The sequence below is a fragment of the Phaethon aethereus genome, assembly GCF_964289735.1.
Source record: "Phaethon aethereus genome assembly, chromosome: 5".
Lineage (NCBI taxonomy): Eukaryota > Metazoa > Chordata > Aves > Phaethontiformes > Phaethontidae > Phaethon > Phaethon aethereus.
In genome coordinates, this window is record NC_138579.1 from 42,495,126 (window position 1) to 42,522,615 (window position 27,490).

General features: G+C 43.2%; 2 protein-coding genes across 2 annotated transcripts in view; both read left to right on the forward strand.

Moving 5' to 3' along the window:
- LOC309405391 (cytosolic phospholipase A2 epsilon-like) overlaps positions 1–4,489 on the forward strand; it is a gene marked incomplete at both ends in the record, with an annotated part of 35,553 nt that extends 31,064 nt beyond the window's left edge. Inside the window, 4 exons of the mRNA XM_082000161.1 lie at positions 371–562; positions 1,430–1,596; positions 2,930–3,116; positions 4,281–4,489. Of these exons, the coding sequence (XP_081856287.1) occupies positions 371–562; positions 1,430–1,596; positions 2,930–3,116; positions 4,281–4,489 (755 nt within the window). The remainder of the gene's footprint in view (positions 1–370; positions 563–1,429; positions 1,597–2,929; positions 3,117–4,280) is intronic.
- Positions 4,490–8,271: 3,782 nt separating this feature from the next.
- LOC309405392 (cytosolic phospholipase A2 epsilon-like) lies at positions 8,272–25,886 on the forward strand (the record flags this gene model as incomplete). Its single annotated transcript, XM_082000162.1, has 21 exons — positions 8,272–8,298; positions 8,952–9,035; positions 11,782–11,854; positions 12,840–12,976; positions 13,382–13,513; positions 15,000–15,040; positions 15,760–15,802; positions 16,576–16,648; positions 16,852–17,021; positions 17,162–17,242; positions 17,995–18,032; positions 18,695–18,830; positions 19,469–19,605; positions 20,032–20,254; positions 21,012–21,126; positions 21,501–21,638; positions 23,008–23,115; positions 23,764–23,955; positions 24,431–24,597; positions 24,975–25,161; positions 25,678–25,886. 21 exons carry the CDS (start codon positions 8,272–8,274, stop codon positions 25,884–25,886), a joined length of 2,511 nt encoding a protein of 836 aa, XP_081856288.1.
- Positions 25,887–27,490: the final 1,604 nt, after the last annotated feature.

Sequence of the window (27,490 nt, forward strand, 5' to 3'; positions counted from 1 at the left end):
GTGCCCTGTTGTCACCCATTTGACTGAGTGGGAGCATATGCTTCAGCCCCATTTTCTCCATGCTTGCTTCTGTTTCATGGTATCTTCCTGTGGGATATGTAACTTTCTGACAGGACATTCTCTGAATTGCTCAGTTCCCTTAAGGTGTCCCTTTTCCAGGAGCGAAGACTGCTTCGGATGAGCTGTCTTCAGGCCAAAGCTCAAGACCATCAGCAGAGCTTTGTCCAGAAGCCACTCCTCTCCTCCAGAATAGTTTTTTTGTGTTTAGTGAATCATCCCAGAACAACCCCTGAGATCTCCTACACACCAGGACAACCAGAAATGAACATCAATTAACAAACAGTTCACCAATCGTTCTCCCCTCCTCTAGATGAAGACCCGGTGTTGCCTACAAGACCTCACGAGCTGAGGACCCGCATGTACACCCCTCCTGGCCCCCTGTCCAGCGCCCTTCGGGGAGCATTGACTGACCGCTTCTCCGTTGCCCAGCACCACAACTTCCTGAAGGGTTACCAGCTGCATAACAACTACCTGGAGAATGAGCACTTCTGTCGATGGAAAGGTAATGGGGACTAATATTTAACAGGCATAATTTTCAGGTGGTTTTGGGGTAGGGAATTTAGGAAAGAACCCTGTCAGGCTTGGCAGGGGAAAAAAAAAAATCTCCTGAAAGAACATTTCTTTTCTGAACGGAGAGAAGAGACTAAGACTTCAGTGTGGCCAGATATTTAAGATTGTTTTTACATATACGCATGTGTATTTATGTTCTTTAGCTGAGATCTCTGTGATCAAGACGGAGAGGGTAGGCTTCGCAGCTGACAGAACCAAATTTAAAGCAGCAAAGAGCAGAGTTAACATGGGAGAAAGCTTAATTTGGCAAGACTGTGCCTCTAACTTCAGAAGCAACTGGAATATCCCAGAAAATATGACCATAAGTCCAGGAATGGGACTTTGTAGCTGTTGTGGTTTAGCCAACCACACAGCTGCTCAGCTGCTGTTCGCTCACCCCCCTGCCCACCGGGCTGGGGGAGAGAATCAGAAAAAAGGTAGAACTCATGGGTGGAGATAAAGGCAGTTTAATAGGACCGGGGCGGGGGGAATGATAATAATGACAAAAGAATATACAAAACAAGTGATGCACAGCACACTGCTCACCACTTGCTGACGGATGCCCAGTTAGTTCCCGAGCCCCTGCACCTCCCCCATCCAGCTCCCCTGGTTTATATACTAAGCATGACGTCATGCTCAGTATATTTTTCAGAACAGGAACGTAAGGTGGCATTTTGCAGACCCTCCCATGCCTATTCACAAGCCGGTAGCGTGGCAACTGAATTAAACCTGGCCTCTGGGACAGTCAGTTCCACCTTGCATCTCTTTCTTCAAAATACCTACAGATCGTTTCTTATTCCAAGAACTATTTTCCTTTTAGACACTGTCTTAGACTCGCGTCCCAACCAGCTGATAGAAAATCCTGATCACCTGGGCATGATAGACGCTGGATTTTTCATCAATACGAGCAGTCCACCACTTCTAAGGCCACAGAGGGAAGTGGATGTCATCATATATTTAAGTTATACTACTGGATCACACACGTCGGTGAGGAGGATCTCGTTACCATGTGTTGTCTCTCCTTTTGCCTGTAAATGTCTAGCCTGTAGCACCTAGAACTGCTAGTTCTTTCAGCTCTTCAGTTTTTAACTAACTAACTACTGCATTCCCCTCTGTTTTCCCCTGTAGTGAATAACATTATTCCCTGTTTCTTCCTACCACTCCCGGAACCTCTCTTGCTGGTTTATGAACATGTTGAATTATTCAAGAGGACATAGGCACAGTCTCTTCCAGAATGATGGGAAGAACCTCTTCTGCTATATGCTGAGTCAAACAGGTTTCCAGACCCTGCACAGGAATATGCATAAAGATGAGGAAGCGACTTCTCCTGACTTAAGTTAGAACATAAAAAGGGTTAAGTTGGTAGCCAGAGGCAGGTCATTTCTGGGCTGACAAATAAGATGCTGCCAGGAAAATTCAGTGACAAGTATCTTCCTGCAGAAACTCCAGTTTCAAGGAGATGAAGTTAATTAGCTGTCTATAAGGCCTTTCAGAAAAGAAGTTTGGGTCTTCTGTATCTCAGAAACCGATGTTAGTTAGAAACTCACTATTAAGCATATTGGCCCACTTAAGTGGAATTATTTTTTTGTGAATGAGAACAGCTATGCTACTGTTAATAAGCCATATGATGCATAAGACATGCACATAATGAAGTTTCATTTCAGCCTCATACGTTGTCTAGATTAATTTTATGATGAAAGGCTGCTGCCATTTTAAGCACTTTTAAGCACAGTAGAAACTGTTTCCTATTTGATAGTGTCCACTATTAGATGGTGCAGAGTAAATAGCACAGTACATAGTAGGACATAATATTGTATTAAACATTTCAGGTAAAAATACAGTATAGCCTAGTAGTTCAGAGTTTCTCAGTAAAATCTCAGTTAACACTGTGCCATAATGCCTGCACAGGCAGAGAATTAATTGCACTTTCAAACTTAACTTTCTTATCTCCTGACTTCCAAGCACATAATAAGATACCTTAAGCATTTTATTGCTGTGGTTTTCTTTTCTAAGTAAGTCTATACAATAGCTTAAACACAGGCTCTTTCAAAACTACATGCTTTACCCTAAACTTCTGCAAATTGCTTCCATTTTTTAAAAAGCAGTGTCCTGGATGAACTCTCTAACTCGGAAATTCTGTTTGCAGCTTGTGATTAACATTCTGGTTACTGTGTGTGGTAATTATGTGTAGAGTAACCCTTGACAAGAAAGAACCCGCCCTATGGATCTGAGCCACTAAACCTTAATACTAGATAACAATTCGGGGGCTTTAAGACAAACAAGTTGAATTCCAATGCTGACCATTTCTGTGATACTCCAGTCTCTAGATAAGGCGTGCAAATACTACTCAGAGCAGAAAATCCCATTCCCCAAAATTTCTTTGACTGATGAAGATAAGAAAAATCTGAAGGAGTGCTACCTCTTCCAAGATTCAGATTTGCCGGGATGTCCAATCGTGATTTTTCTTCCACTTGTGAATGATACCTTCCGAGAATACAAAGCACCCGGTAAGTCACAAGTAGCGGCAAGGCTTTAGACAAAACACACCACGACCTGCTCCCCTGAGTCAGAGCGTGCCTTTTCTCCTGCTGCTGGCTTGCTTTGCTGGCTGGGTTCGTGGGGAGCACTTCAGCTGATTAAACGTGTTTTCCCCATTCCTGCCAAAACTACTATGTTCATTCCTGTCATCCTCATGGCCCTAAGAGGACAGACACAGCTCTTGCCTTCTGGATGGTGTTTACCATCATCTCTCTCCCATTTGTAACATGAAGAGTTATCAGCTAATTGTAGAAGTCTTTTTTTCCTGGGAAAAGTGTAGCACGCTCAGATTATTTTCCCCGGCATGTATTTTCTGCTGTACAGGGATTTCATTCTACACCTGAGGAGGCGTAATGTCACGTAGGAACGGTGGGGGAGCAAGAACCTGGCTTTCAGACTGAACTCCTGCAGTGTCAAGATCAGTGCCTCTCCTTTTGGTACAGCATCAGCCCTGGGCTCATTTTGCTCACTGTGCTGTGCTCAGGGCCTGTCATTCTTCTTCTGCCAGGCCACCTGCTTTGTATTCCTCTCCTCCACTGCCAGTTACTGGGATGCATTTGCTTTCCTCCTTGGTAGCAGGGAGGTAAAGCCTAAAATTCTGCTTTTGTGGAATTTGGGAGACACAAGAAATGGAAAGGCAGAGGTGGATCCTGGTGGCAGGCCCTCTGCGACTGCATTTGGGATTGCAGGAACTTTAAGTTTCCACTTATTTCTATTGCTCCTTTCTCACTTAAATTCTATTCTGTTACCAGCAACTCCCCTCCCTCAGCCAGCATTCGCAGAGGTCCCAGCTGCTCAGGATAAGACCTGCAGTGCACCAGCAGTGCCTTTTGGGGTGCCCTTTCAGGCTGATATCCTTGACTGATCCATGGCTTTAGTAAGACAGATATTTATCAGTAAGCTGCGGGTGACCATTACAATGCCATCCCTCACTTCTCCCTTCTGCCCTCGTCACTTCTGGCACAGGACGTTCTCCTGACTGGTGTTTGGGTTGCGTGACCTGCAGCATTCGTGCATTTAAACCCCATGAATTTTCTTCCAGAGAAAAGCCCCCCTGTTTGGGCTGCTGTGGAGAGCTTGTCACTGACTGAGATAAACACCGTGTCACGGCAGCAGCTTCTCTTTCTCTCCAGGTGTCAAGCGCTGCTGCTCAGAGATGGAAGGAGGACAACTTGATTTGACCAGCCGCTTTTCCCCCTACTGCATGTTCTCGGTCAGGTACACTGACGAGAACTACCGACGGCTGCTGAACCTCAGCGAATACAACGTCATGAACAACTCACAGATGATTATGCAGGCCTTGCAGATAGCGATGCAAAGGAGACGGCAAAACACGTGCTAATCACCTGCCCCGCTGCCCCTACCTTCTCAGAGGAGTTTTCTGAGCTCTAGGACGCAGAAGGGACATAGCGCTTTGAACACTGGCCGTTCTGCACTACAGAAAGAAACTAGCCCAGGTGGCTCGGTGGTTTGTTGTTTGTTTTTTCCATTCCCAAGAAGTGGCCTCTATATAGGCAAAGACGTTGCCTGGGATATTTTTTCATATGTTTTGCGCCCTAAGTTAAGGTTGTCTGTAGAACACTCTTCACCTAAAATCCTTGTTAGATTTTTAAAATAGTGTTATTTTAAGCCTAACTTATTATAATGTATGACACATAGGAAAATAATTTTTTACCACCACAGTGCTACAGTAATACAACCCAGCCAACATACCTACAGGCCGAAAGAAGGGGGTGTAAACTACTGCTCCCCACAATCCTTCTTTGTGGAACACAAGGTGCGTCCAACTCTGGAAAATGAAGAAGACCTGAGACATGACCGGCAGCTGGCATTGGATCCCTGGGTCAACTCTGTTTTGCAAGTGTCCTGAAGAGCAGCTGCAGAGGTTGGAAATGTAAGAGGGACAAGTGTGTGCACACAGCCAGCCCCATGAATCGCACCCACCTCCTGGGGTCTCTTCAGCTGTGAATGAATCATACATAGAGGGGAAGGAGCAACTTAGGAGGAAGTGGCGTAAGGTTTTTAATGTAAAAATTTTTTTCAGGTGAAAAGTGTAATTGGGGTACATCAAAATTTCCTGTGAATTTATGTCAGTTTTGATTGTTTTGTGTTGAGACAGTATATAAAAAAGCCAACATTTTATTTTGAAGCTTTCAAAATAAAACACCCTGGAATCTTTTTTCCCAGTTGAGTTACTTCTCATATTAAACCTCCTTTCTTAAATTGAAATGAGAAAGTCCTTGAAATGAAAATATTTTATTTCCACTAGACAATGAAAACTCTGTTGTTTTACTCAATGCAATTTGTTTAAACAGTTTAGGACATAAGCTCATCAACAAAAATGCTTATTTCTTCAGTTCTGCCTGTTGAAAATGTGCACATAAGCAGGAGTGAGTCAGTAGTCTGCAACAACTAAGACCATCTTAACACAATCTGAACAGATCCTTCATGGGATCTAGCACAAACCACCAATAACGTTTGTTGTGGGTTTGCATTTTTAAACTTTCTTCATTTTCCCTTTTATGGAAAGTGTCTTTTCTGACCTGTTGGAAGTGCTGAGGGTGAGCTGTAAAAATTATAAATCCATAACAACCTTTACATTCCAGGAGCAAGTCAAATTGAAAATACACATTTTTATTAATAAGTTTTGTGTCCTAATGACAACTGGGAAAATTTTGAACAAATAGTCTATTTAGTCAAAAAAACCTATCAACTAGATGTCATAATCTGGGGCTAAAATAAACCACGGAAAATGCTTGGGTAAGTTGAAACATTTCATGTTAATATTTTACAAACTTTGTTTAGAAATACAGCTTGTCTCTAACAGACCACCTACCTCGTCAGCCCAGGGAATCCAACCTGAAAATAACAGTTTTCATTTATAGTCAAATAACATGTTTGGCTTGGTGCAAAATGACACTCTGAGGATTTTCATTTTGGCAAGAAACAATGACAAATTATTTTTACAAATTGGTTCACCATGACTTTTGCCAACAGTTTTGTCATTTACGATGTCAAACCAAACCTTACTTTTTTGTGCAAGTGTAGCTTAATGTTGCAAGCCTAAGGATCAGACCATAAATATTAACATTTGAAACTCTTTAGGTTTTGAAGGAATATGCATTTCTGCTGGGTTTTTTTGGTCTATGGTATTTCCACTAGACATAATTAGAAATACGGTGCTGTGACGTGCTCTGCATATAACCCTGGGAATTGCCTCCATTGGAACCTGAAATCCCTGGTGTGAAAAAAGAAACACAGTTTTTGTCTATAAGCTCATGCCACCTCCAGCTCTGAAGAAATGTTATTTACATGCAAATATTTCATGTATCCAATACTGGACAATAAAGGCTTGTTTGCAAAATGAAAATTCTGCCTTGCTCCACATATTCAGGCATTTCAGTAACATGCTCCAGGTTCACAGCGTGTCCCTTGTTCCCGGAAAACAAGACTGTTGTTATCTCTGCAAAGAGCGTAAGAGCATACCAAATATTTGCTGTGAGCATAGTGGATAAAGGAATGTCTCAGAGACAGATTGCAGGGGTACAAAGCGAGCCACGGTCTCTCCCTCCCGCAAGGGATGTCTCTAACGTGGGTTGCAAATGCCATCTGTGAAAACGAGAGCTTTTTGGCCACTGGCACTGTGGGAGTAACAGCCTCAGAGCCCCAGTCCTGGTGGACCAGCCCTGGTCTGGTTTATAGCTTAGCCCTCCAAGGAGATTTGGTAATAAACCACTGCCTTTAACTACGACTGAAAGCAGCCGATGTTGCCGAGGGTTTTCTGTGACCTAATGAAAAATGCATTTCATCAAGCTACATCATTGCAGCTGGCACACGGAGGAAACGTGCAATGTGTATAGACACAAGCCTTCACGGCGTTGTGAAATAACATAGCCTATGGCAAAAATTTATTCTACCAAGTCGACCCTGATAACTGCTGATGTCATTTCGCATGGGAACGCGCAAAGGGGAGCTGTGCTGGCTGGTAGCAGCATTTAACCAGTAAGCTCCAGAACACCCAGGGAACGGGAAACGTTTTGCTCCCAGACAATGTACTGGGAGGGCAGGGAAGCCAAAAGATTCCCTTCCCCCAGAGATTTTGATCTGTTACGAACGGCTGAAGGTACAACAGTCTTTGGTTTTGATGGCACAGGGGCGAGCTGGCTGCCCACAGGGGCAGGCGCGGGTGTCCTGCCGCGGCTGTGGCGCGCGGGTGTGCCGAGCACGGGTGTGCGGAGGGTGGCCTACGGTCGGTGCCGAGCTCTGCCCCTGGCTGGCAGGGCCCGCTGGGCCCGACGCAGGAGCTTGCTTAAACGTGGCGAGATTTCAGCCGGAGTCAGCCTGAGCTGGAAAGTGGTGCAGAAGTATTCGCAGCGGGTGGAGCTCAGCTAAGGAAAGTCATTGCTTCAGGACTAACTAACTAACTAAACAAAAATAATAAAACCAACAAGCCATAGGAAAGAAGGGGGAGAGAATACAGCGACCCGAGGGGAGACCCAGCCCTGCTGTACCAAGGCTGAGTAGATATAAACCACCATATGAGTGTCTCCGCTCTGCACGCCTAGACCTGGGACTGCAGGGGCATGTGGTACTGAGAGCCTTAAACTGGCTTTTGCAGTGTAGTCTGAGAGTAGTGGTGTTGTCCCTCTTTTTATTTTTTTCGTTAGCTGTTTTACCCTACCTGCTTACTGTCACAGATAACCTAAATCCAATTAACGTACTGTTGCTGCATCTTACTGCAGAGTACGTTTTTCTGTAGGCTTTGAGGTCTTGCTAGGGGGAAAGTTCAGTGCCCAGATAAAATGGCATCCTTACCATTAGTTATAAACCTGCCATCGGCCGGTGTTGGGCAAAGTGACTCAAACAGCATACTTCCAGCTACCGCACAGGCAAAGGTATTTTTTCCTACTCATTCGACCACAGGATTCAGCTTCCTAGCATAAGAAAATGGGAGGGGAATAGCCGGGTTTAAGAAATCAGGCAGAGGTGGGGCTCTGAGTCAGTTTATAAAACAGTTGCTCACCTGCATCTGAGACATTTAAACTGTTGGTGTCCGTGGAAGCTGGGAGATGTGAAATTGCGTTGCCACATGTAACACTGGACGTGTGCGTGACAGCAGCCACGATGGAGCAAGATGGCGATTTGTCTCAGGTGAGAAGGGTGCAGAGCAAAGCGAGGCATCTGGGGTCTCAGCTGGTTATGCCGCACATGGTGCAAAGACGGAGCTACTTTCTTGACCTAAAATTAACTATAAATGACTGCGCAGGATGAAGAAAGTCAGTGCTTCAAAAACTCACTGTCAAAACTAAAAGAAATGATAGCAACCCACAGGAAGGAGGTGAAAACTACTTGGGGAGTAAGAGTTTGTTTGCAAAAGGAGCATTTTGTACATGCAGGGGTTCCCTTCGTTTTAGACGCGTGATATGTGCAACCTTAGAATAAATATTAAATAGCATGGAGATGTGCTTCAAGGTGAAAGATTAATGACAGGGCGTGTTTAGGGGAGACAGGTTTGCTGTTCCTTTAACAGCCAGAACCAGGAGCTGCCTTCCCTCCCCGTGTGTCAGGCAAAGGGTGGACCTTACCGGGCTGCTACACCTCTGCTCCAGCTTCCTGGGACAAGCACGGCACCGGCAGTGGCTCCGGGCACAGCAGGAAACCCCTGTAGCTGCCGAAGCCCCGTGGCCAGCACTGGCCACGGGCTCCCCTTCGCTGCTGTTCTGCAGTTCTCAGTTCCCAGTGAGGACTGCTTTTAGGAGACAGGGTGGTTTTTCCAGGGGTAATGTTGGCCCTTTTTGTTGCAGGAGCTGATCACCCAAACCGCTCGGCTAGGAGAAGGAGTCATGCGGCTGAATGCTGACGGGGAACGGTGGACGGCTCTCGCAAAGGTACTGCCACGGAGAATTCCAAAAGGAAACCGTAAAAGAGACTTTTCTGCTGGGTGGAGCCTAGGTGAGAACAGACAGGGCTCAGCATCTGCCAAACAGTCTAATTAGCTACCATAACCCATCCAGCTCCCTCTGTGCAACACTGTCCCGCTTATCGTTTTGATCACTTCACTTAGGCAATCTTGCTTCACGTTAAAGCCCTAGTGCTGTTTTCTATCCTTGGTGCATGGGAAATGAACCTTGTTTTAACAAGACTAATACCCTTGAAAGGATGGGTTTGAATAAGTTTTCTGCTACACATGTCTTGCTAAAGCACAAGGGCAAATTTACTGACAGTCTAGGTAGTAAGAGCTGTGAAATTGTGCCGCTTACTCCCACAAAGAGCATGGCACAAACTTGAAGTGGATTTTCAAGACCTTATTTCCTGGATTAATCCTTCTTCTGGTCTCTGCAAAAAACTAATAGTTTTCCAGGAGACTTCAGACATGTTATATGATTTCTTTCCTCTAGGAAATTGGAGGACCAGATATGCTGAAAAAGGTTTTTTGACCTTGTTCTCTCTAGTTTGAGGCCATTCAGTAATAATTAGGGACTCCCCCTTATTCTGTTTCAAGCTGAGTTAAGTTGCTGAGCAATAAGTGTTACGCTTACAGTTTAAGGAATAGCAAACCCTTTCTGTTGATTAGTTGAATGGAAATCCCAAAGATGAGAAAATACACACCAAAGCGCGGCTCTCTACACTGCAGGGATCATGGCAGGTTCAGAAGAACAAGCCAAACCTCTCAAATTTTTTAGGCAAAACTCACACCGCTGACAGGATTTTGGCCATTTGTTATTTGTACCTCTGTGATGTCTAAGCCAAGGCTCCCTGGTTATGACGGGGCACATCCACGTGCCTGAGTACTTTGTTCAATCTGGCCTCCCGCCCTAGCGCTTTGGGATCACCACAAGCCACAAAGGTGGCTCTAGGGGGACTCGAGCCCTGAAACTGAGTTGAGCCCTTCCAGCAAAGTGCCTTCTCCAAAGGCAGCCACTGGCAGCGCCGGCTGCTGGCTCCGTAATTACTGAGCACTTTCCACCTGTACCTCCTGATTTCTGTGCCTTAGGAGTTAGGTTTTAGACATGAGTACAAGCGCCTTCGGTGGTCTTTACCCACAGCTACTCTTTGGACTCCTAGCAGTGGTTTGACGTCCTTGATTTGCACACCCGTTCACCTGCGGTGCAGCTGAACAGCCCGAATGTCCTTGGTGCCTTTTCCTGGGACGGGGTGCTTTGGTTTCCTGGAGGCTAATTTTACCTGTTTCTTCATTAGCCTACTTGTTAACTGCTAACCCCATTCTCAATAACATATATTCATTAGCCCTGGCTGCATGCATTAATACACTTAAACATTATGAGAGACATCACACCGACATGTATTCCATCGAGCCTTTGCATACTGATGCACTTCACTTCTTACGGACAGTAAGTGCGGAATATTATTAACACGGTACATGCCAAATTGTTTTGCTCAGACAGGCCAACTAGAGCAAATGTCCTGCTCCCCTTTCCTGCAGTACCTGTGTCACACATCCTTCTCAGTGGGACTAACGAGGTCAGTGTGATGCTAACGCCACTTCAGGACTGGCAATGGTCTTTTTATAGTCATTGTGCAGTATAGGTGGAGTGAGCAGGTGGTGGCACTACCTGTCCATGGCCCTGTAGTTGCGCTAAACACCTTTTGCATTTTAGAACTTTTGGTGCCAAATTTATATTCCAACATATTGCCTCTTTTCCCCCTTTCCCTGACTGCAGAAATAAAAGGTTATGTGGAAAGAGAGATTAATGGTATCTATTAATTTTTTTTTTTGGTAAAAGGAAAAGGGACAGGGACTCATTTTTGGGCTCCGACATGAGACCAGAACCGGAGAGGCTAAGTCAAGCAGGAAGCCTTAATGTTGGAGGCACAGGTTATTATGAAAGAAGGAAGCCAAAGGGGACAAACAAGAGTTTCTTATCAGGCTTAAAACACTGTATTTGCACTTCTTATGCAAAACAGTGCAAAGAAACTCCAGACACAAAGAGTTAACACGGTTCAAAACTAGAGAAAAGCTTCTCACAAGAAAAAGTCAGAGGTGAGCTCAGCTCAGGAGGGACAGTTATGTCTTTGTAAATGAAAAACACACGCACAGTGAGTGACATGGTGGAAATGCAAAGCACCAATCTCTTCCCCTGACATTAAAAGCAGCGCAGGGATGAGAGTTCAGCATTTAACTCTGGGGAGTACTGTCCCTTTAAAAGAGCAGGAATGTGAGCAAATCATGTCCCATAGCCCAGGAGACTGAACATGTGTAATGACTGGATGGGAGGTGATTCCCACAATGATAATTTTATCACTTGCAAGAAGCCTAAGGCAGCTTTTCATTTTCTACCTTGGAAATTTAACAAGTAAATCTTTTCCCAAGCTGTGTCTGCATCTTACCACTTTGTACAGCTAGATCTTAGTTAGAAAGTAAATAAATTCTCTGTGATAATACAAATCCACATATCATGCTATAAAAGGAGAGAAGTCTTTCAGCCTAGTACTTGATTTAGATATTAGGAGGAAAATAAATGTATTGGCCATTTCATAGTCACAGAGAAAAATTCAACTAAGTTGTTCATGATTTGGATATTTCTCTCTCTTGATCATTTCTATCCTCTAAATATGCTATCTAACTTTAGCATTCATTCCTGTCTTCCGTGTGCTTGATTCTTTTCCCTGCAGACAGAATCATCTCCGTGTTACTTACTGACTATAAGAGTCATAAGAGCAAGAAATATCCACCAGGCAGATGTCTGTAAGTATCTGTAGTGCTCTGTACAGTCCCCTTAACCTTCATGGGGTACTAGCGAGTCTTGCTCCAAGAAAAAGCGCTTTTTAGATTTCTTCCACGGATGGAGAAAGTCCTCTCACTGTCACGCTGGTGCCAGAAATGAACGTAGTGTGTTGCTCTTCTTCACATCAGCCCCGCTGCGTGCAGAGGTAACTCTGTAAGTCCACAGCTGTACCTATTGCACGTATTTCTCTGCATCCCCAACGGGAGCAGCGACAGCTCTGCAGTCTGTTGAAAGCAAGAAATGTGGAAAGATCTCCTGTGTTTTCCTCTGGAGTATATTTATGTAATATAATATAATATGTATATATATACGTATGGTTGGGATGATGGAGAAAATACTGAAAAAGGAGTAGTCCATTGTTTTGATCCAGTAGTCCATTGTACTCAAAGCTTTCTCAAGGCTAAGTAATCCAAACTGGCATCCTGATTCTCTGTGTACCAGCTTTCACAGATAAAGCCTCGCTAGGTGTTGTAACATTTTGTAGGTTCACTCCTGATGGCCTGCAAATGAAATATAACAGGAGATTACAGTTTTACTTATGCAGAAGTCAGGAAGATTTTTTTCCTTCTTTTTTGGCGCTGCTTTACGTTTTGTCTGGCTAAAATAGAAGCTATCACTTTGTTTCTTTAACCCTTGCAAATATAGGGTGCTGTGGTTGTTCTGAATTATTTTATCCTGGGCTAAACTCATTGCTTGATCATACAGAAAAACCCTTTGTTTTTAATGCATTTATTATATCTCTAATCACGTTTATTCAGAAAAGAATCATGTTCCTCTTCTTTTTTCTCCATTCTTATTACCTAAATTGTAGTGTTTATATCGGATAAATATGTCATCATGTATCATAGTGTCTCTGTTTGAAAACAAAGCTTCATGTTGTTCAATTCATTCTTTCTTCTAGAGCAAATCCTCATTTTAGATGTGTTTGTGTTTTTTAACATACAGTAAGCCAGACTGATTGCTACGTGAGCATGTGGCTGCCAACTGCTTCAACCGATAGATTTCAGACGAAACCCATCAAGAATTGCAAAGATCCAGTCTGGAATGAAACCTTCTACTTCAGGATCCAGAGTCAGGTCAAGGTATTGAGCTGGGACTTCACTGTTAACCATGACCTAGGGAGCAACTGCCAGGTTTTATCCTTTTGCAAAAGGGACCTACGTAATTTTCTCAAGAGGCAGGGAAAGATGCAGGAAGATGTGAGAATAACACATATCCTTAAGATGGTTTTCTATGCCGTGAAAGACAAGTCTCTCTCTCAGCCATGGGTAGAATATGACCTTTAAGATATCTGTGATTTCCTCGCATTCCTCCTCGTAGGCAGATGCATCCATGGAGTTGATTTCCCCTCCACCTCCTTCCCTTCCCGCTCTTCTTTTTTACGTCCTACCGCTCCTCCCAACAGCTGACTAGAACAGTTGTCCGCAGGATCTACTTCTTTCAATGAAACCTGACACATTTCTAAAGTCTTTCCCTTCCCTTCCCAGAACGTGCTGGAGCTGGCGCTCTATGATAAGGACGTGGTTACTCAAGATGACCACCTCTTCACGGTGTACTTTGATATAGCCAAACTTTCCCTGGGCGAGCAAGTCTTCATGCAATTCAAGTGTGATTCACAGGTGAGGTCTGAAGTAAGAAATAGAATAGGTTGGCAAGAAGGTGTTTGTCTGCTTTTCTGTCTAAAATGTTATTTGCAAAATCTTTCTTTTTTTTCCTTCATGTGTATGGACTGCCCAGCCACATAAAAGGGAGTTGTTTTTCACTCTGACATGGGAAAGCCTCTTCACACCTGGATCTTTAAGCACAGGGAAGGGTTTGGTGTTGTTGGCCACAGAGGCTCACAAACTTCAGGTGTCTTTGCAAAATTGTCACTTTGCTGAGCCTGCCCCCATCGAGGGTCGAGGAGTGTGTCCACACCAGTACATGATGCTTTTTGTCATAACTTGTTACTTAACCTAATAATTAGGAAGTAATAACTCTGTGATCGGAACCAGGTGTCAAACCAGACTAGTTGCTAATTATGGACTGTGGCGTGGGTGTTTAAATAAAGTGTCTAAGTCATGCCACTCAACTTGGCAACAAGAAATATTACTATTTTGGATGTCCAGGGAGACCCTGAAAGTTGCAACATCCCACCTCCCAGTATGTTCTGTCCCTCCCTCTCCTTTTCCAGTTCCCTCCCAATGTCTTGTGCATCTGTCATGCACCATTCAGTTGATTAATTACCTTATGTACACCCACCCAAACTCCACTCTGCAGTTCAGTATCTCTAAATGCCTTATTTGACCATTTCTTTCTCTGCAAAATGCCACAGGAGCACTGCATAGACTCCCACTAGCCCTTGGTAAAATAGAAACGTTCGGCTAGTAGTAACCCAGCTCATTACACTCTGGGTGGCTACAGGTGCCATACCCAAGCCTTTCATCACTGCGTTTGCACAGTTAGAGGTCATACTCTTCAGGCCTTCATAAATCTTTTTGGTCCTATATTAATAACTTTTTGCTGTCTTTAATGCAATAGGTAATTTGAGCAACTAAGTAACCTACAGCATGATCTCACTTCTCTGTTCATCATCCCTCCTGTCCCCACCTTTGTTTTCCTTTCTCCCGTGCTTTCTTCCTCCTAGGGACTGTATTCTTCTCCACCACCTTAATGTCAGATTTACCTCTGCCCCAATGCCCTCAACACATTGCCAAGCAAAGTGGTTGTCCTCTTCCACAGCTGCTTTGCATGTCACTGTTTCCTCTCCTGACACCAGAAGGCTTCGGCTGCTCCCCTTGGCAGACCCTCTTTCTCTTTGCTGGCAGACTCGGTATGAGGCAGCATCTCCGCCTGGGTCTGTCCCTTGTGTCCCAGCAGCAGCAGGCAAGCCAACTACTTTCTTTGTTAAAAACTGCTATCAATCACAGCCATCCAGAAACCTCTGATCAATAAAGAATCTTGAGGCTCAAGACACACGGATGTGAGGTGGTGGGTGCCTCTATTTTAAATCCGCTGCCAGTCACAAATAGTGCATGCGTACCTGTATTGTGAGAGTAAGAACTTGCATTATGAGACCTGCCAGTAGACTAGTGCCAAAAACATTTTCCTTCCTTTATTTTCCAGAGACAAGAGGAGCTAGAGGTGGGATTTGCATTGGACAATATGTAAGTAAACATGAAATGCAACATAATCTGCAGCAAAAAGAAACAGGAATTCAGAGGCATGAAATAATCTAGTCTTATTGTCCGGAGTGCATCAAGGAGATGATGCTGCTGATGAACACGGTTTCCTGAGGAATCTGTCGTATGAGTTTTGTGATGACTTGATGCATGCCAGGGTGACCTCCCATGAACTTCAGGCAGACAGGGAGAACACCCTAAAACCTTTTCTTTGCCTAGTGTAATGAACAGTATTTAAGACCAGAATACTGGGATTGCTGCTTCGTTACGCATTTGTCTTTGAGATCAGCAGGGGGGTTCACCTCCCTTCAAAGCACAACATGCAATAATGTACTGGATTTCTGATCTAGAGCCCTTTCTGTCCCATCCTCTGACAAAGTGCAATTTAAAAAAAAAATGGATTCTGTTAAACCGTCTGCAGCCTCAGCTTGGGACTCAGTGTAAAATCACTACACGGTTTGGACCCACAGTACCTGATTTTTTTTTTGCTGAGCTCCAGGACTGGATGAGCTGGTAGGATGACGGTCGTGCCTTGACAGAGTAGAGTGAGGAAACTTGTATTGTGAGTCTCGTGGGAGTTTTCTTTCAAATCCAATACACAGCTAAAAATAAGCAAGATGAAAATGAGGAGAAGGGCATGGCTCATGAATTATGCTGTAATTATACTGAGTTATTAAAAATGTATTTTTCTTTCCGTTTCCTAGTTCAGGCCCTCCTGAAACCATCATTACTAATGGAGTACTAGTGGTGAGTGTTATGTTTTGTCATCTTTCTTGTCCTCTTGCCACACTTGTTCCACTTGACTCACAGTCATCAGGCCAACATATCCTTTGACTGAGCAAACCAGCACAGAAACACTGCGATTTCCTACTTCATCATCTGCCTCACGACACATCCTCGTGCATGGCACCTGTGGAGAGGCTGCGGCTGGAACAGCGGGGAGATTCCCCATGCTAGCATCCCTCTGGTGTTGCAAAGCCAACACATGGAAGTGGTTTGTTGTCCAAGACATCAGTGCAGCAGTGAACTCTCCCTTGGACATCTCTCCCCCTGAATTCCCATATCGCCAAAGCGATGGGCTTTGTCCTGTCCCAGGCACACATAATTTCCTGCATTCATAACTGCACTTGTTACACAGGGACTTTCTGACCATGCCATTTGCTTATTTATTAGCTTTGTTTCCTCATTATTTTTGTTTAAATCAGTCCTCTGCATCTCTGTCGGGATCCTGGGAGTGCTGTTTTTCACTTTGCCCTTACCTTCTCCCTTCTGCAAGCCCTGTTCATCCATGTTGCATCCCCAGCCTTGCCCTGGCTGCGTCCAGTTTCTCAGAGAGTCCTTCTGTTCCAGTCAGCATCTGAAATCAAGGTCATGGTTGAGAGAAAATGTTTTCCTTGGGACAAAGTGCACTGCCTGTATAGCATTCATATCATCATCAGTAGGAGCTTAGACTAGGAAACAGAATCTTAGACTGGAAAATTGCCTGGCATGAGTTATTTTATTGTTTGTGTCTCTTACAGTCTCGCAAAATCTGCTGCTTGGAAGTCCAGGTGGTTGAGAAAAAGAAGAAAAGGAAGAAGAAATCTTTATCAAGTGAGGTTATTTCTCCATCAGCTATTTTAAAATCATGATGTGCTAATATTATGAAGGCAATTGGCTTAATATAAGAATGAAAAAACCCCACAACAAATCCAAACCATGAGAACAGCCTTGTGATAGAAGAACTCTGTAAGAACCTTTGTTTCCAATTTTGATGAGAAAACTACTCTGTGTCTGCTTTTGTGTTGCTTCCTTAGAGAAAGAATTCTCCTTTAAAGTGCAAGGCTCTTACGAGGGCACCCAAGACATTATTCTGGGACCTGATCTGGTCTTCAGCTCCTCCTCTCCTGCCAAATTCCACTATGCCAGGTACAAGCAGCCAACGCTGGATGTTACGCTACCAAGGAAGAAACAACCTCCCTTCTTTGTATGTTATAACTTGACTTTATAAAACATAATAATGGCATGTAAAGTAACATGCACCATAAGTAGCAACATTAATTTGCATTGTGGAAAGAGAGTAACATTCCTTACAATATAAACGTGGATATATTTGTATTTCTTCAGCGTTCCCATGTGTATGATACAGCCTCTCCAAACATGGAACTTCATTCCCTTCCAAGTGGAAAAAACATGATCTTAGCAAAGGTGAGTGCCTGCTCTTGAGTGGGAGAGGTTGAGAAACCTGAGTGTGGAAGTCTGCATCCCCCTGATGATTACCAAGGGACTTTCTGATGATGAAAGCCTGCAGACAAAAATGCCACAATCAGACAGTGGTAGGTCTTTAGGTGATAAGGCCATGTTGTGCCTTGTTGTGTTTGCATGGGTGTGGGAATATAGGGGATCTTGTTACTCCATTCTGACCTTACTTCATGCTAAATTTTGAGGCTCTGGTTTTCCCCTTCTCACGCACCAGTGGGGCACCTGAACTAACTGAGGTAGAGCCAACCTCTTGCTGATGCTGACCATGCTTTGCAAAGCGCTTTTAGATTCATGGTTTAAAAAATCCGTGTAGAATAAAAGCATCACGGCTGCTGTGGGGTATAAGCCACATAAAGGGAGGAGCAAAGGCTGTTGTGTAGAATAGTAGTGTGGCTACAGCCTGGCAGGCTGCCTGAGAGAGGTAATGTGTGTAGAGATGGGTAAGGTATACATTTTCATTACTTTCCTCTGCAGTTGTCCTCAGACGTTACATTCACTAGAAAACATGGTGAATTACTGAACAACTTCCCTGACAATAAACCAATGCAGTCAATTCACATACGCTGCTGGATTTTTCAGAGCCCCTGATTTGTACCCGCATTGCTATGATGGCACAAGCTAAAATTCCTCCTGGGGCTGTAGGGGAAGACTGCTAAAGCAGGTTGTCACCTTACACTCTTTGCATTCTTGCTTTCCAGGATAAAAGATTTGATTTATATGCGAAGGCAGACGACTGGTAAGAGACTTGGCCACTCTTGGAGGGTAACTTGTCCTTAGCTGAACTCGTCTCACCCTTGGCTCTTTACTGGGGAGGAGGCACTCACAGTAGGACAGTAGGTTGTGTAACCTGTGATGTGGAATTCACATGAGCTGAAAGCAAACTGTATGTGTAAAATTAACAATACATGGCGATAATCCATATTGAGACATGAATCAAGAAAAAGGTGCATAAAGTAGAAGACATAATACTACTAGCCAGTTATACTAGTTGGTGTCATCCTCAGCACAGTCTTTAACCTTTTCTTTAACACTGGGCAAGAGCGCAACTGATCACCTGGTACTGTTGATCATGAAGCAGGTATACTTTGCTGCCTACTTCAAGACAAATGTGAGAAGCTTTCCCTATAGCCCTCAGTGCAAGCTAAAGTACAAGAGAATCCAGACAGCAGATGTCTCAGAAATTATCTGCAGGAATGTCCTTAGGTTTTCTTCTGATAACTGCTTAGAAATTTAGCAGTCCCTTTTTCTATTATTCTTTCATGCAGCATTGTATACCTGCTTAGGAGTGTAGGAAAGGGTCCTCCTGTGTGGAACTGGTTTATTTCCTTTTATTGGAAACTCTGAGTTTGTCCACCAAAAATAAAGGGGAATATTCTGTTTTCCTGATCTCATCTCCAGCCCAGATCACCTTGATGTGCGTTTAGGGTTTGACCTCTGCGTCCAGGAGCAAGACTTTCTATGCAAAAGGCAGAAGTATGTTGCTCCTGCTCTGAAGAAGGTCCTGCAGCTGGAACAGGATCTGCTGGACCATGAGGTCTGTAGGGCCAACATTCAAAACACCTAATGAGTGCTTAGCATAATATGACCTCTTTTTCTTCCCAGTTAAATTTTTTTCTGGTCTTTCCTCATCTTTAAATTTATGTACATTTCCAATATTGCCCCATACCTCTAATCTCACCCTGCCATTTGTGTCCTTTGCAGTTTAACCCTTCTCCTGCTACACCTTCATTGCAATCAGGCTAGATATCCCTTATGTATAAGTAGCTTTTTCCACAGTCATTATCCTATGATTGTTATCCTTGTTGATACTACTTCCTCCTCTCTTCGACCTGTGAGATTTCTTTTTAATTCCTGCCTTTACAACTGATTTTTTCTCTCTTACTGTCTCTTTTGGTTTGAATTAATGCATTTTCATTTGTTTTTCACCAAATATCTGTGTGGAACACATTGGAGACACATGTCATTTATCTAAGCAAAAATCGTCATTACTTTTATTCCTGTTCTTTATACAATAAATGGTAGCTTACATTTCAGTGGAAATCATTTGGAAAGTCTCTGTCTGGGCACGTGTGGTGATGTCAGGTCTTGGGTAGTAGGGAGGTCTCTCTGGAGCCACAGTCAGCTGCGGTCCACTGTCTGACACCAGCCCTTTTCTGTTCCCGTGTTGCACAGACCCCAGTGGTGGCCATCATGACTACAGGAGGAGGGATGAGATCTTTGACGGCACTGTATGGCAGTCTGCGAGGGCTCAAGAAACTCAACGTCTTGGACTGTGCCACGTACCTGACTGGCTTGTCTGGTACTACGTGGTAAGCAGGACCGGGCAGCTCTTGGCTGGAGTCTTCCTGATGACACCGATGCACTGAAGTAGGCTGGGGCTGACATGCAGTAGTCTACCTATAATATCTTCTCAGCAGGCCTATTTTTTGATCCTTTTCCAGAATCAACAAATTAAAGTCTTTTCATAGGGGAAAGTCATATAACTTTTCATCAGCATTAAAAGAAGTGTTTTTCTAAGAACAGCTTATGGAAAATTGCTCATCATTTTGACAGGGATAATGACTATGACTACAAAGGGAACTTGATAGTTTCTTAGGGAACTGAAGGCAGGAAACCTTTACTTAATACTTAATTTTGAATCAAGAACTTAAAATAGAAACATAAAATGTAGCCATTGCCTACTTCAAACCTTGGTGTGTTTTTTTCCCTCTTCAATATATATTTCCTTCTCCTAGGACAATGTCAAACTTGTACAGAGATGCTGACTGGTCACAAAAGGATCTCAACAAGCAAATCAGTGAGGCTCGAAAACATATGACAAAATGCAAAATAAATTCCCTTTCCTTGGAGTATTTGAAGTATTACAAAAAGCAGCTGTGTCAACGGAAAAGAGAGGGCCGCAAAACATCTTTTATAGATCTCTGGGGGCTTGTCCTGGAATCTTTGTTGCATGACGGGGTACAGTATGTCATAAAGCAGCATTTACAGTGGCTTACAATTTTCTGAAAATTAATTTCTGGAGAAGATATTTCCCTGTTTTTTCTGAGAGAAGTAGTTTGTTATGAGACTGTGTGTATGCAAATGCACAGCCATTTCCAAAACATTTGGTGGCAGTCTTTTAGATATCCAACCATGGTGAAAATCAGCATTCTTGATTATGAGATGTTGGATATGTTTTTCTGAGAAAACTCCAAGATAAATATTTTGAAAAAATATTATAATAATAGGTAATAATAGGTAAATATTCAAAATACTAATATTTTGAAGAATATTCTATATTAAGATTTTTTGGGGAATATTCTGCAAGTATTTTATTTAGAAATAGCAAAATCACAGACATCATCTTAATGCCCATGAAAGGTATTAACAAATGGACCTACAGGCTTTTGAAATATGTGAGAGGTCTTACATAAACCCGCAGCATAATGCGTTAAGCTGTTTTATACCAAAAGTATTGTTTTCTACTCTCCATCATTTCCTTCCATTTTCATCCTAATGGGTCATCAGATAATCTGGCATCAAATTAGATGCCTGCAGATACTTCAGGAACAGGACGCTTACAGGAATCTTGAAAAAGATGGAACATTTCAGAATTTACACCCAGCACGCATTATACATTAGAGGCAGAAATTTTTCTGCCCTACAAGCTTAGATGCAGAGAAAATGTTCCTGTGCTAACTTTCCCCTCAGTGTAACCATGTTTCTGGAATCACAGAAAGACAACCATAGACTCTCTGATCAGCAACGGGCCATTGATCGTGGTCAGAACCCATTGCCTATCTATACTGCAGTCAATGTCAAGAACAACTATAGCACTCTGGATTTCAAAGGTAATTATGAGAATTCTGAGAGTCATTTGTCTTTATATTTAAGCTGGTAGATCCTGGGACAGTCTTTTTAGATAGTCTAAAAAAAGCCCTCTCGTTTAAAGATCAGAACCTCAGCTGATGTGTTCTCATGTAATGTCCTTGTGGTCAGATAAAAGTTTGACTGTCTATGCAACAAACTCTAATTTTCATGTCCCTGATTTTTCATTTGTACCATGCTTATAACTCAATGGTATTGGTCTGAAATATTAGAATTAACTGCAGAAATTATTTTAACTTTTAACTCCGTTCGTTCCCATAACAACAACATCATTTTTATCTACAGCTAAGGGGCTGTAAGTAAAACATTGTTCTCTTCTTTGCGTTCCTTTTCACAGAGTGGGTAGAGTTCACCCCTTATGAAGTGGGATTGCAAAAATATGGAGCTTTCGTTCGTGTTGAGGATTTTGGCAGTGAGTTCTTCATGGGTCGGTTGATGAAGAAGGTCCCTGAATCCCGGATCTGCTTCTTAGAAGGTAAGCTCTTAAAAACGTCTGAATGTTGTTTTCTTTTAAATTGTGAGCTATATAAACTAAGCACTAATAAAGCACTGGTGCATGACTGACAGGGCGGCTTCACCAGAGAGGCTAAATGTCTCATTGCTGAATCAATACTTACTATAATGGATTCAGTTTACTAAAAGAAATTCAGTGACAGGCTGAAAAAGAAAATTCAAAGTAACAGAAAAATGGTTATTTTCATTTTTAAAGCTAGTTTTGAATAAAAATAGTATCACTTCCAGTCCAACAATAAAATTCAGGTCCCTGAGAATCCACGGTTCGGCTCATGCTGCTCCAGAAGGGTGAACTGCTGTCACAGTTTAACCCCAGCCGGCAACTAAGCAACCACACAGCTGCTGGCTCACTCCCTCCCTAGTGGGATGGGGGAGAGAATTGGAAGAGTAAAAGTGATAAAACTCATCAGTTCATATAAAGACAGTTTAACAGGTAAAGCAAAAGCCACGCAAGCAAAGCAAAACAAGGAATTCATTCACCACTCCCCATGGGCAGGCAGGTATTCAGCCATCTCCAGGAAGGCAGGGCTCCATCACACGTAATGGTTACTTGGGAAGACAAACGCCATCACTCCAAACATCCCCCCTTTCTCCTTCTTCCCCCAGCTTTATATGCTGAGCATGATGTCATATGGTCAGCTGGGGTCAGCTGTCCCGGCTGAGTCCCCTCCCAGCTCCTTGTGTACCCCCAGCTTCCTCACTGGTGGGGTGGTGTGAGAAGCAGAGAAGGCCTTGACTCTGTGTAAGCACTGCTCAGCAGTAACTAAAACATCCTTGTATTATCAACACTGTTTTCAGCACAAATCCAAAACACAGCCCCATACTCGCTACTATGGAGAAAATTAATGCTCTCCCAGCCAAACCCAGAACGACTCCAGAGCCTTTTCCTGTCTCACAGGTAGTCAGTAATTTGTGTCCTTCTTATAGACAGTTTACATGAGCCTTCATGCTGATTCTCGACTGCATCGGGGTGTGTTGTATTATCAATATAATTCCCCATCAAATCTCTCATATTGCAAATTTTCATCCTTTCTTTTTACACAAGCTTTGTGATACTTGTTCTTTTTCTGAAAACTCAAACTCGTTAAATCATATTAATCCACAAAAATCTCACCATTTGTTAAAATATATATCCAGCCCTAAGTACCTTAAGAAAAAAAACCTGGATATCAAAATAAGGTTTAAAAACCAGCAACCAAATAAAAATGACACATCATCCATTTAAAACAAACTGAGGAAAAGCACAAACCTCATGAGTTTAACCTCATGATAACAGTTTTGTTATTTGTGATGTGTGAATTGGTGAGTTAGAAAGCTCTTTCTTTTTACAGGCATGTGGGGTAGTTTATTTTCGTTGAATGTGTTATATATCTGGAATTTGTCCCATTCATCAGAAGACTTCTGGCACAGGTGGACCCGGGACAAAATCGACGATATAGGTAAATTATCATACTTCTTCCTTACTGTGTATTTATTGTTAGATAGAGTTAATGTTAGATAAACCATCACACCCATCTGCTATGTGAGATGTGCACAGTATATTTGGCATTTTTTGGAGTGTTTCTTCAAAGGCCACATTGCCTTTCTGGAAGGAATTGGATTCAAAGTCTCCTACTGCAAAGCATAATTGGATAATTAAAAAATCTCCAGTCCTGTGATCTGTGTGCTCACTGAGGGCTCAACACTGATGTTGGGATGAGTAAAATGTTCAGGAATAATAAGATTGACCTGTAAATGATTAATAAAGCAAAAACATTTTGACTACATTAAGTAGGAGCTACTGTAATACAAATACGTACGACAGTTATCCTTTTCCAAAGCCTGCATTCAGTCTGTTCCGCAAGTGTGCGTATATCTGGTGCAGACTTTTACTGCTGCCTGGTACTGGGTCTTGTTTTTTAGGGTCTTTTTAGTCTGGACTGTGTAAGGAAATGGTATTTGGCTGGTAGGAGTAGCATTGTGCTCATCAAGTCTTTTCATCCGAGGCCTTTCAAAGAAAGAAAACACTGATTTTTATTACTTACCTTGACATTTGGGGGATGACCTTGCTCTAGGCAGGTAGAATTTAACAGCCTTTCCCTGTGCAGAGGAGGAACCCCTCCTACCGCTGAAGCTGCACGAGCTGAGGACTCGCCTGTTCGCCCCTCCCGGCCCCCTCGGCAGCGCTCTCCGCAGCGCTCTCACCGACCGCCTCTGCGTTGCCCAAGAGCACAACTTCTTAAAGGGTTTCCAGTTGCATAATGAGTACCTGGAGAACAAGCACTTCCGCAGATGGAAAGGTAACAGAAGACCTGTGTGCCTGGGGAGCGAAAAGAGAAGCAGAACAAAACAAAACCCCAGATTTGGCATTAAACCCATTCTTCCAGAGTTAGTGGCAGTGTGTGGGCAGAATCACTATTAGATCAATCAGTTGTGGCACACTGGGATGTGGCATGGCGTGCTGTTGAGCTCCGTGCCGTTGGTTTGCTGGCGGCACACACCTCCTGAGGCAGGACCCATCAGGTCCTGATGGTGGTTCTCCCTTTCTCTGTTTGAAGACACGCTCGGTGGGGAGGCACAAGAAACCCCTTTCATGAATGTTGCCACTGCAGGTCCAAAACGGCATGTGGCTGGAGTTGGGAGGGCAGAAGAGAAGGGGTACGGCAAATCTCTGTTCCCTGAAGTTAGGGCTCTCTGGTCATGGTGTAAGAGTGGAAACCAGGCTAACCAGTTTTGTGCTATTGCACTTACAGCAGGAAAAATCTTTCCTTTTAGATACTGTGTTAGACACATTTCCCAACCAGCTGACACAATCAGAGGAATTCCTGTCCCTGGTAGATACGGGATTTTTCATCAATACAAGCATCATGCCACTTTTAAAAGCAGAGAGAAAAGTGGACGTCATCCTGCATTTAAATTACAGTGCAGGATCCCAGATACAGGTGAGAGGAATTGAAGCAGTCTCTATTTCTTCTTCAACAGCTGTATACCTGGAAGTTTTTAACACTTAGGTGCTTTCCATATTGCTCCTCCTAAAAGTCTTAACCACTAGCATTTTTAGCTTAATGCTGCAGTGTTTGTGCTGCAGCTTCATTTATAGGCTGTACATTTGTTTTTTTCTTGTATGATACAACTGTTTTGTGCTAAGAACTCAGGGAAAACAAAAACCTTCCCTCCAAAGTTGCAGTGCTTTCCAATACGGGTTTCAGAGCTTTCACACAGCTAGCTTGGAAAATGCCCCCTTTGTAAATGGATTCCAAGAAATCCTGAGCCCTGAAATCATCTTTAAGTCTTACTACTGCTCTGTTCATTGATCCAGGCTCTGGACCAGACCTGCAAGTACTGCTCGGAGCAAGGAATCCTTTTTCCCAGGGTGGACTTGAGTGAAGAAGACAGGAAAAACCTGAAGGAGTGTTACCTCTTTGATGGTGCTGAGACTCCAGGAGCACCAGTACTGCTATTTTTCCCACTAATTAATGATACCTTCCAAAAATACAAAGCACCAGGTAAGTAATCAAACATGTTAGAAAAAGGCTGACATCATGGCCAGCCTATTAAAGGGAGCATATTTAATACTGCAACACTTGAGCTTCACTTTTGGCTCATTTCAATACATCAAAACTCTCTGTTGCTTGAAGTTACATTTTTTACCATGTCAGATTTGATGCTGTGGCTGTGCTATTTCAATCCCTAAGCTAGTTAGTCTGCAGATACCTTTGATGTATTTACGTGAGCCACAGGTACAGCTCAGAACTGCAGTGTAGACCCATGTAAGAAGAATAATCACAATTCTTCTCCCTTCATCACATGAAGCAGGTGATATCTACCTGAGCCAGGGACTCAGCTGTCAGTGTGAAAAAGAATTATTTGCTTAAAAATAATGTTTAAGCCCACATAAATGTTTAAGTTTATGAACTCTCTGTGGAGAGATGCCTCCTTTTCATGCTCTGTTAAGGGTTTGCTTGCTTATGACCAGAGTAACTCCCATCTCTCAGCAGTGACTTGTTGCCCCTTCCTCCTAGGTCAGAAGCGCTCAGAGTCAGAGATGGAAGATGGCAAAGTTGATCTCTATGGCTACTGCTCCCCTTACTCAACATATTCAATTCAATACACTGAGAAGGCATATGACCGTCTGGTTCAGCTGGGTGAATACAACATCCTAAATAATGAAGACCTCATTATGCAGGCCTTGCACACAGCAGTGGCACGGAAAAGGCAGAAAAAGAAATAATGTCAGACAAGGGAGGATGCTTTTGAGTCCCTTAACCTGCCAAGAGACTGAAGCTCCCTTACAATCGGCCGGCAGGCTTCAAAGGATTCCTGCTCAAGCCTGCTGAATGGCAATCTCAGATGAACAAAAAAAAGACTGAAGAGAAACTTTTTTCTCCATAGAATTTCACTGCAGCAATTCATTACAATTCAGCTACAGCAGTGGAGTACAAGTCGTTGTACGGTACAGAGGATGGGCGACCGCGAAGAAGAAGATGCTAAGCTAAGATGATAATGAGCATGGTGCTAGTTGCCTTGAAAGAGAGTTTGAAATGTTTAAGTCTAACATGTTCAGGGCAGACCACATTAAACATATATTTTAATAACTTGGCTTATGTTTTGTGTTTCCGAGGTGGTGGTGAGGCAAGCAGCAGCCTGTGGGCCAGATTTGTGACTGGAACCATGGCACATTGTAGGCAAGTGCTTAGAGAAAGAAAGGCACATGGCATCGTGTGGGCGCAGATCACCTCCAAGGGAGGCTTTGGACAAAGGCAGAGGAGACACAGGCCATGGGTACCAGATTAACTGAGAAAGCAAAAGACTGTTGATGAAGTTCCCTACTGCTTGACTGCTAAGCTCCTCTGTGCGCTTCCTCACTGCTGCTTGGCTACCTGTCCCTCTGTCACTCCTGGTGTGAGTGGTAGTAGCACAATAACTAGAAATACAAAGCTGAACAGCACAACACTCTGCTGGCTTTAAACCCCCTCAAAACAAAAGCAAGGATGTGCAGGTCCTTGAATTCATCAGCTCTGCCTGCCTTTTCTGTTGGCTGGGTCTTGCATGAGCTCGGCACCTGCAGAATTAGGAGGCACCCACATGGGGGAGAAAGAGCTTTATATGGTCTCAGCGCAAGAAGGAAGACTTTGTGTTTTGCAGTAGGGCATCTAAAAAGGGTATCCTGCTCCAGTAATGTTATTTTTCCCTCTTGAGATAGCAAAAATTTATTTTAACTATCATGTTGCCATGAGCCTTGTGCCAACTGTGAAGACGATGAGAAAGGTGCAGACCTATAAAGATCCCTGGAAGCTCTGGGAAGGTTTGTAATAGCGCGTACATCCTTCTGTATGGCAGGCTGCTGCAGAAGGATCTGTGCCTCCCCGGTTATAATTTCTCTTGGACTGGCTCTGCACCAAATCCAGCACAGACATGCACATACATGGCATAATTTGCTCATTTGGGCCAAATGTGTGGTGATGAGGAGTTGTCTAACCTAGAAATTAAAAAACATGTAAACCTGGATCACACAGTCACAGCAATATGAGTACACAAGAGTATTTCTTTCCAAACACATGAATAAGCTTATTTTATTAAGTTCATTGCAGGTAACCCATGCTCTAGGTTGAATACATAACATAAAACACACTAATACTTTACAAACCAAGTGAGTCATTCAATGTTCCTCACAGAGCGTTCATTTCTCAGTTACTAACAGATAGTAGAAATTCCCTAATTCTTCATAGGTATCTATTTTATTAACCAAAGTATAAAAATAGGACCATCCTATTTTTACAGCATGTGACAAATATCTCAAAATAAGTAAAGCCTACTCAGCATATGCATGCATTT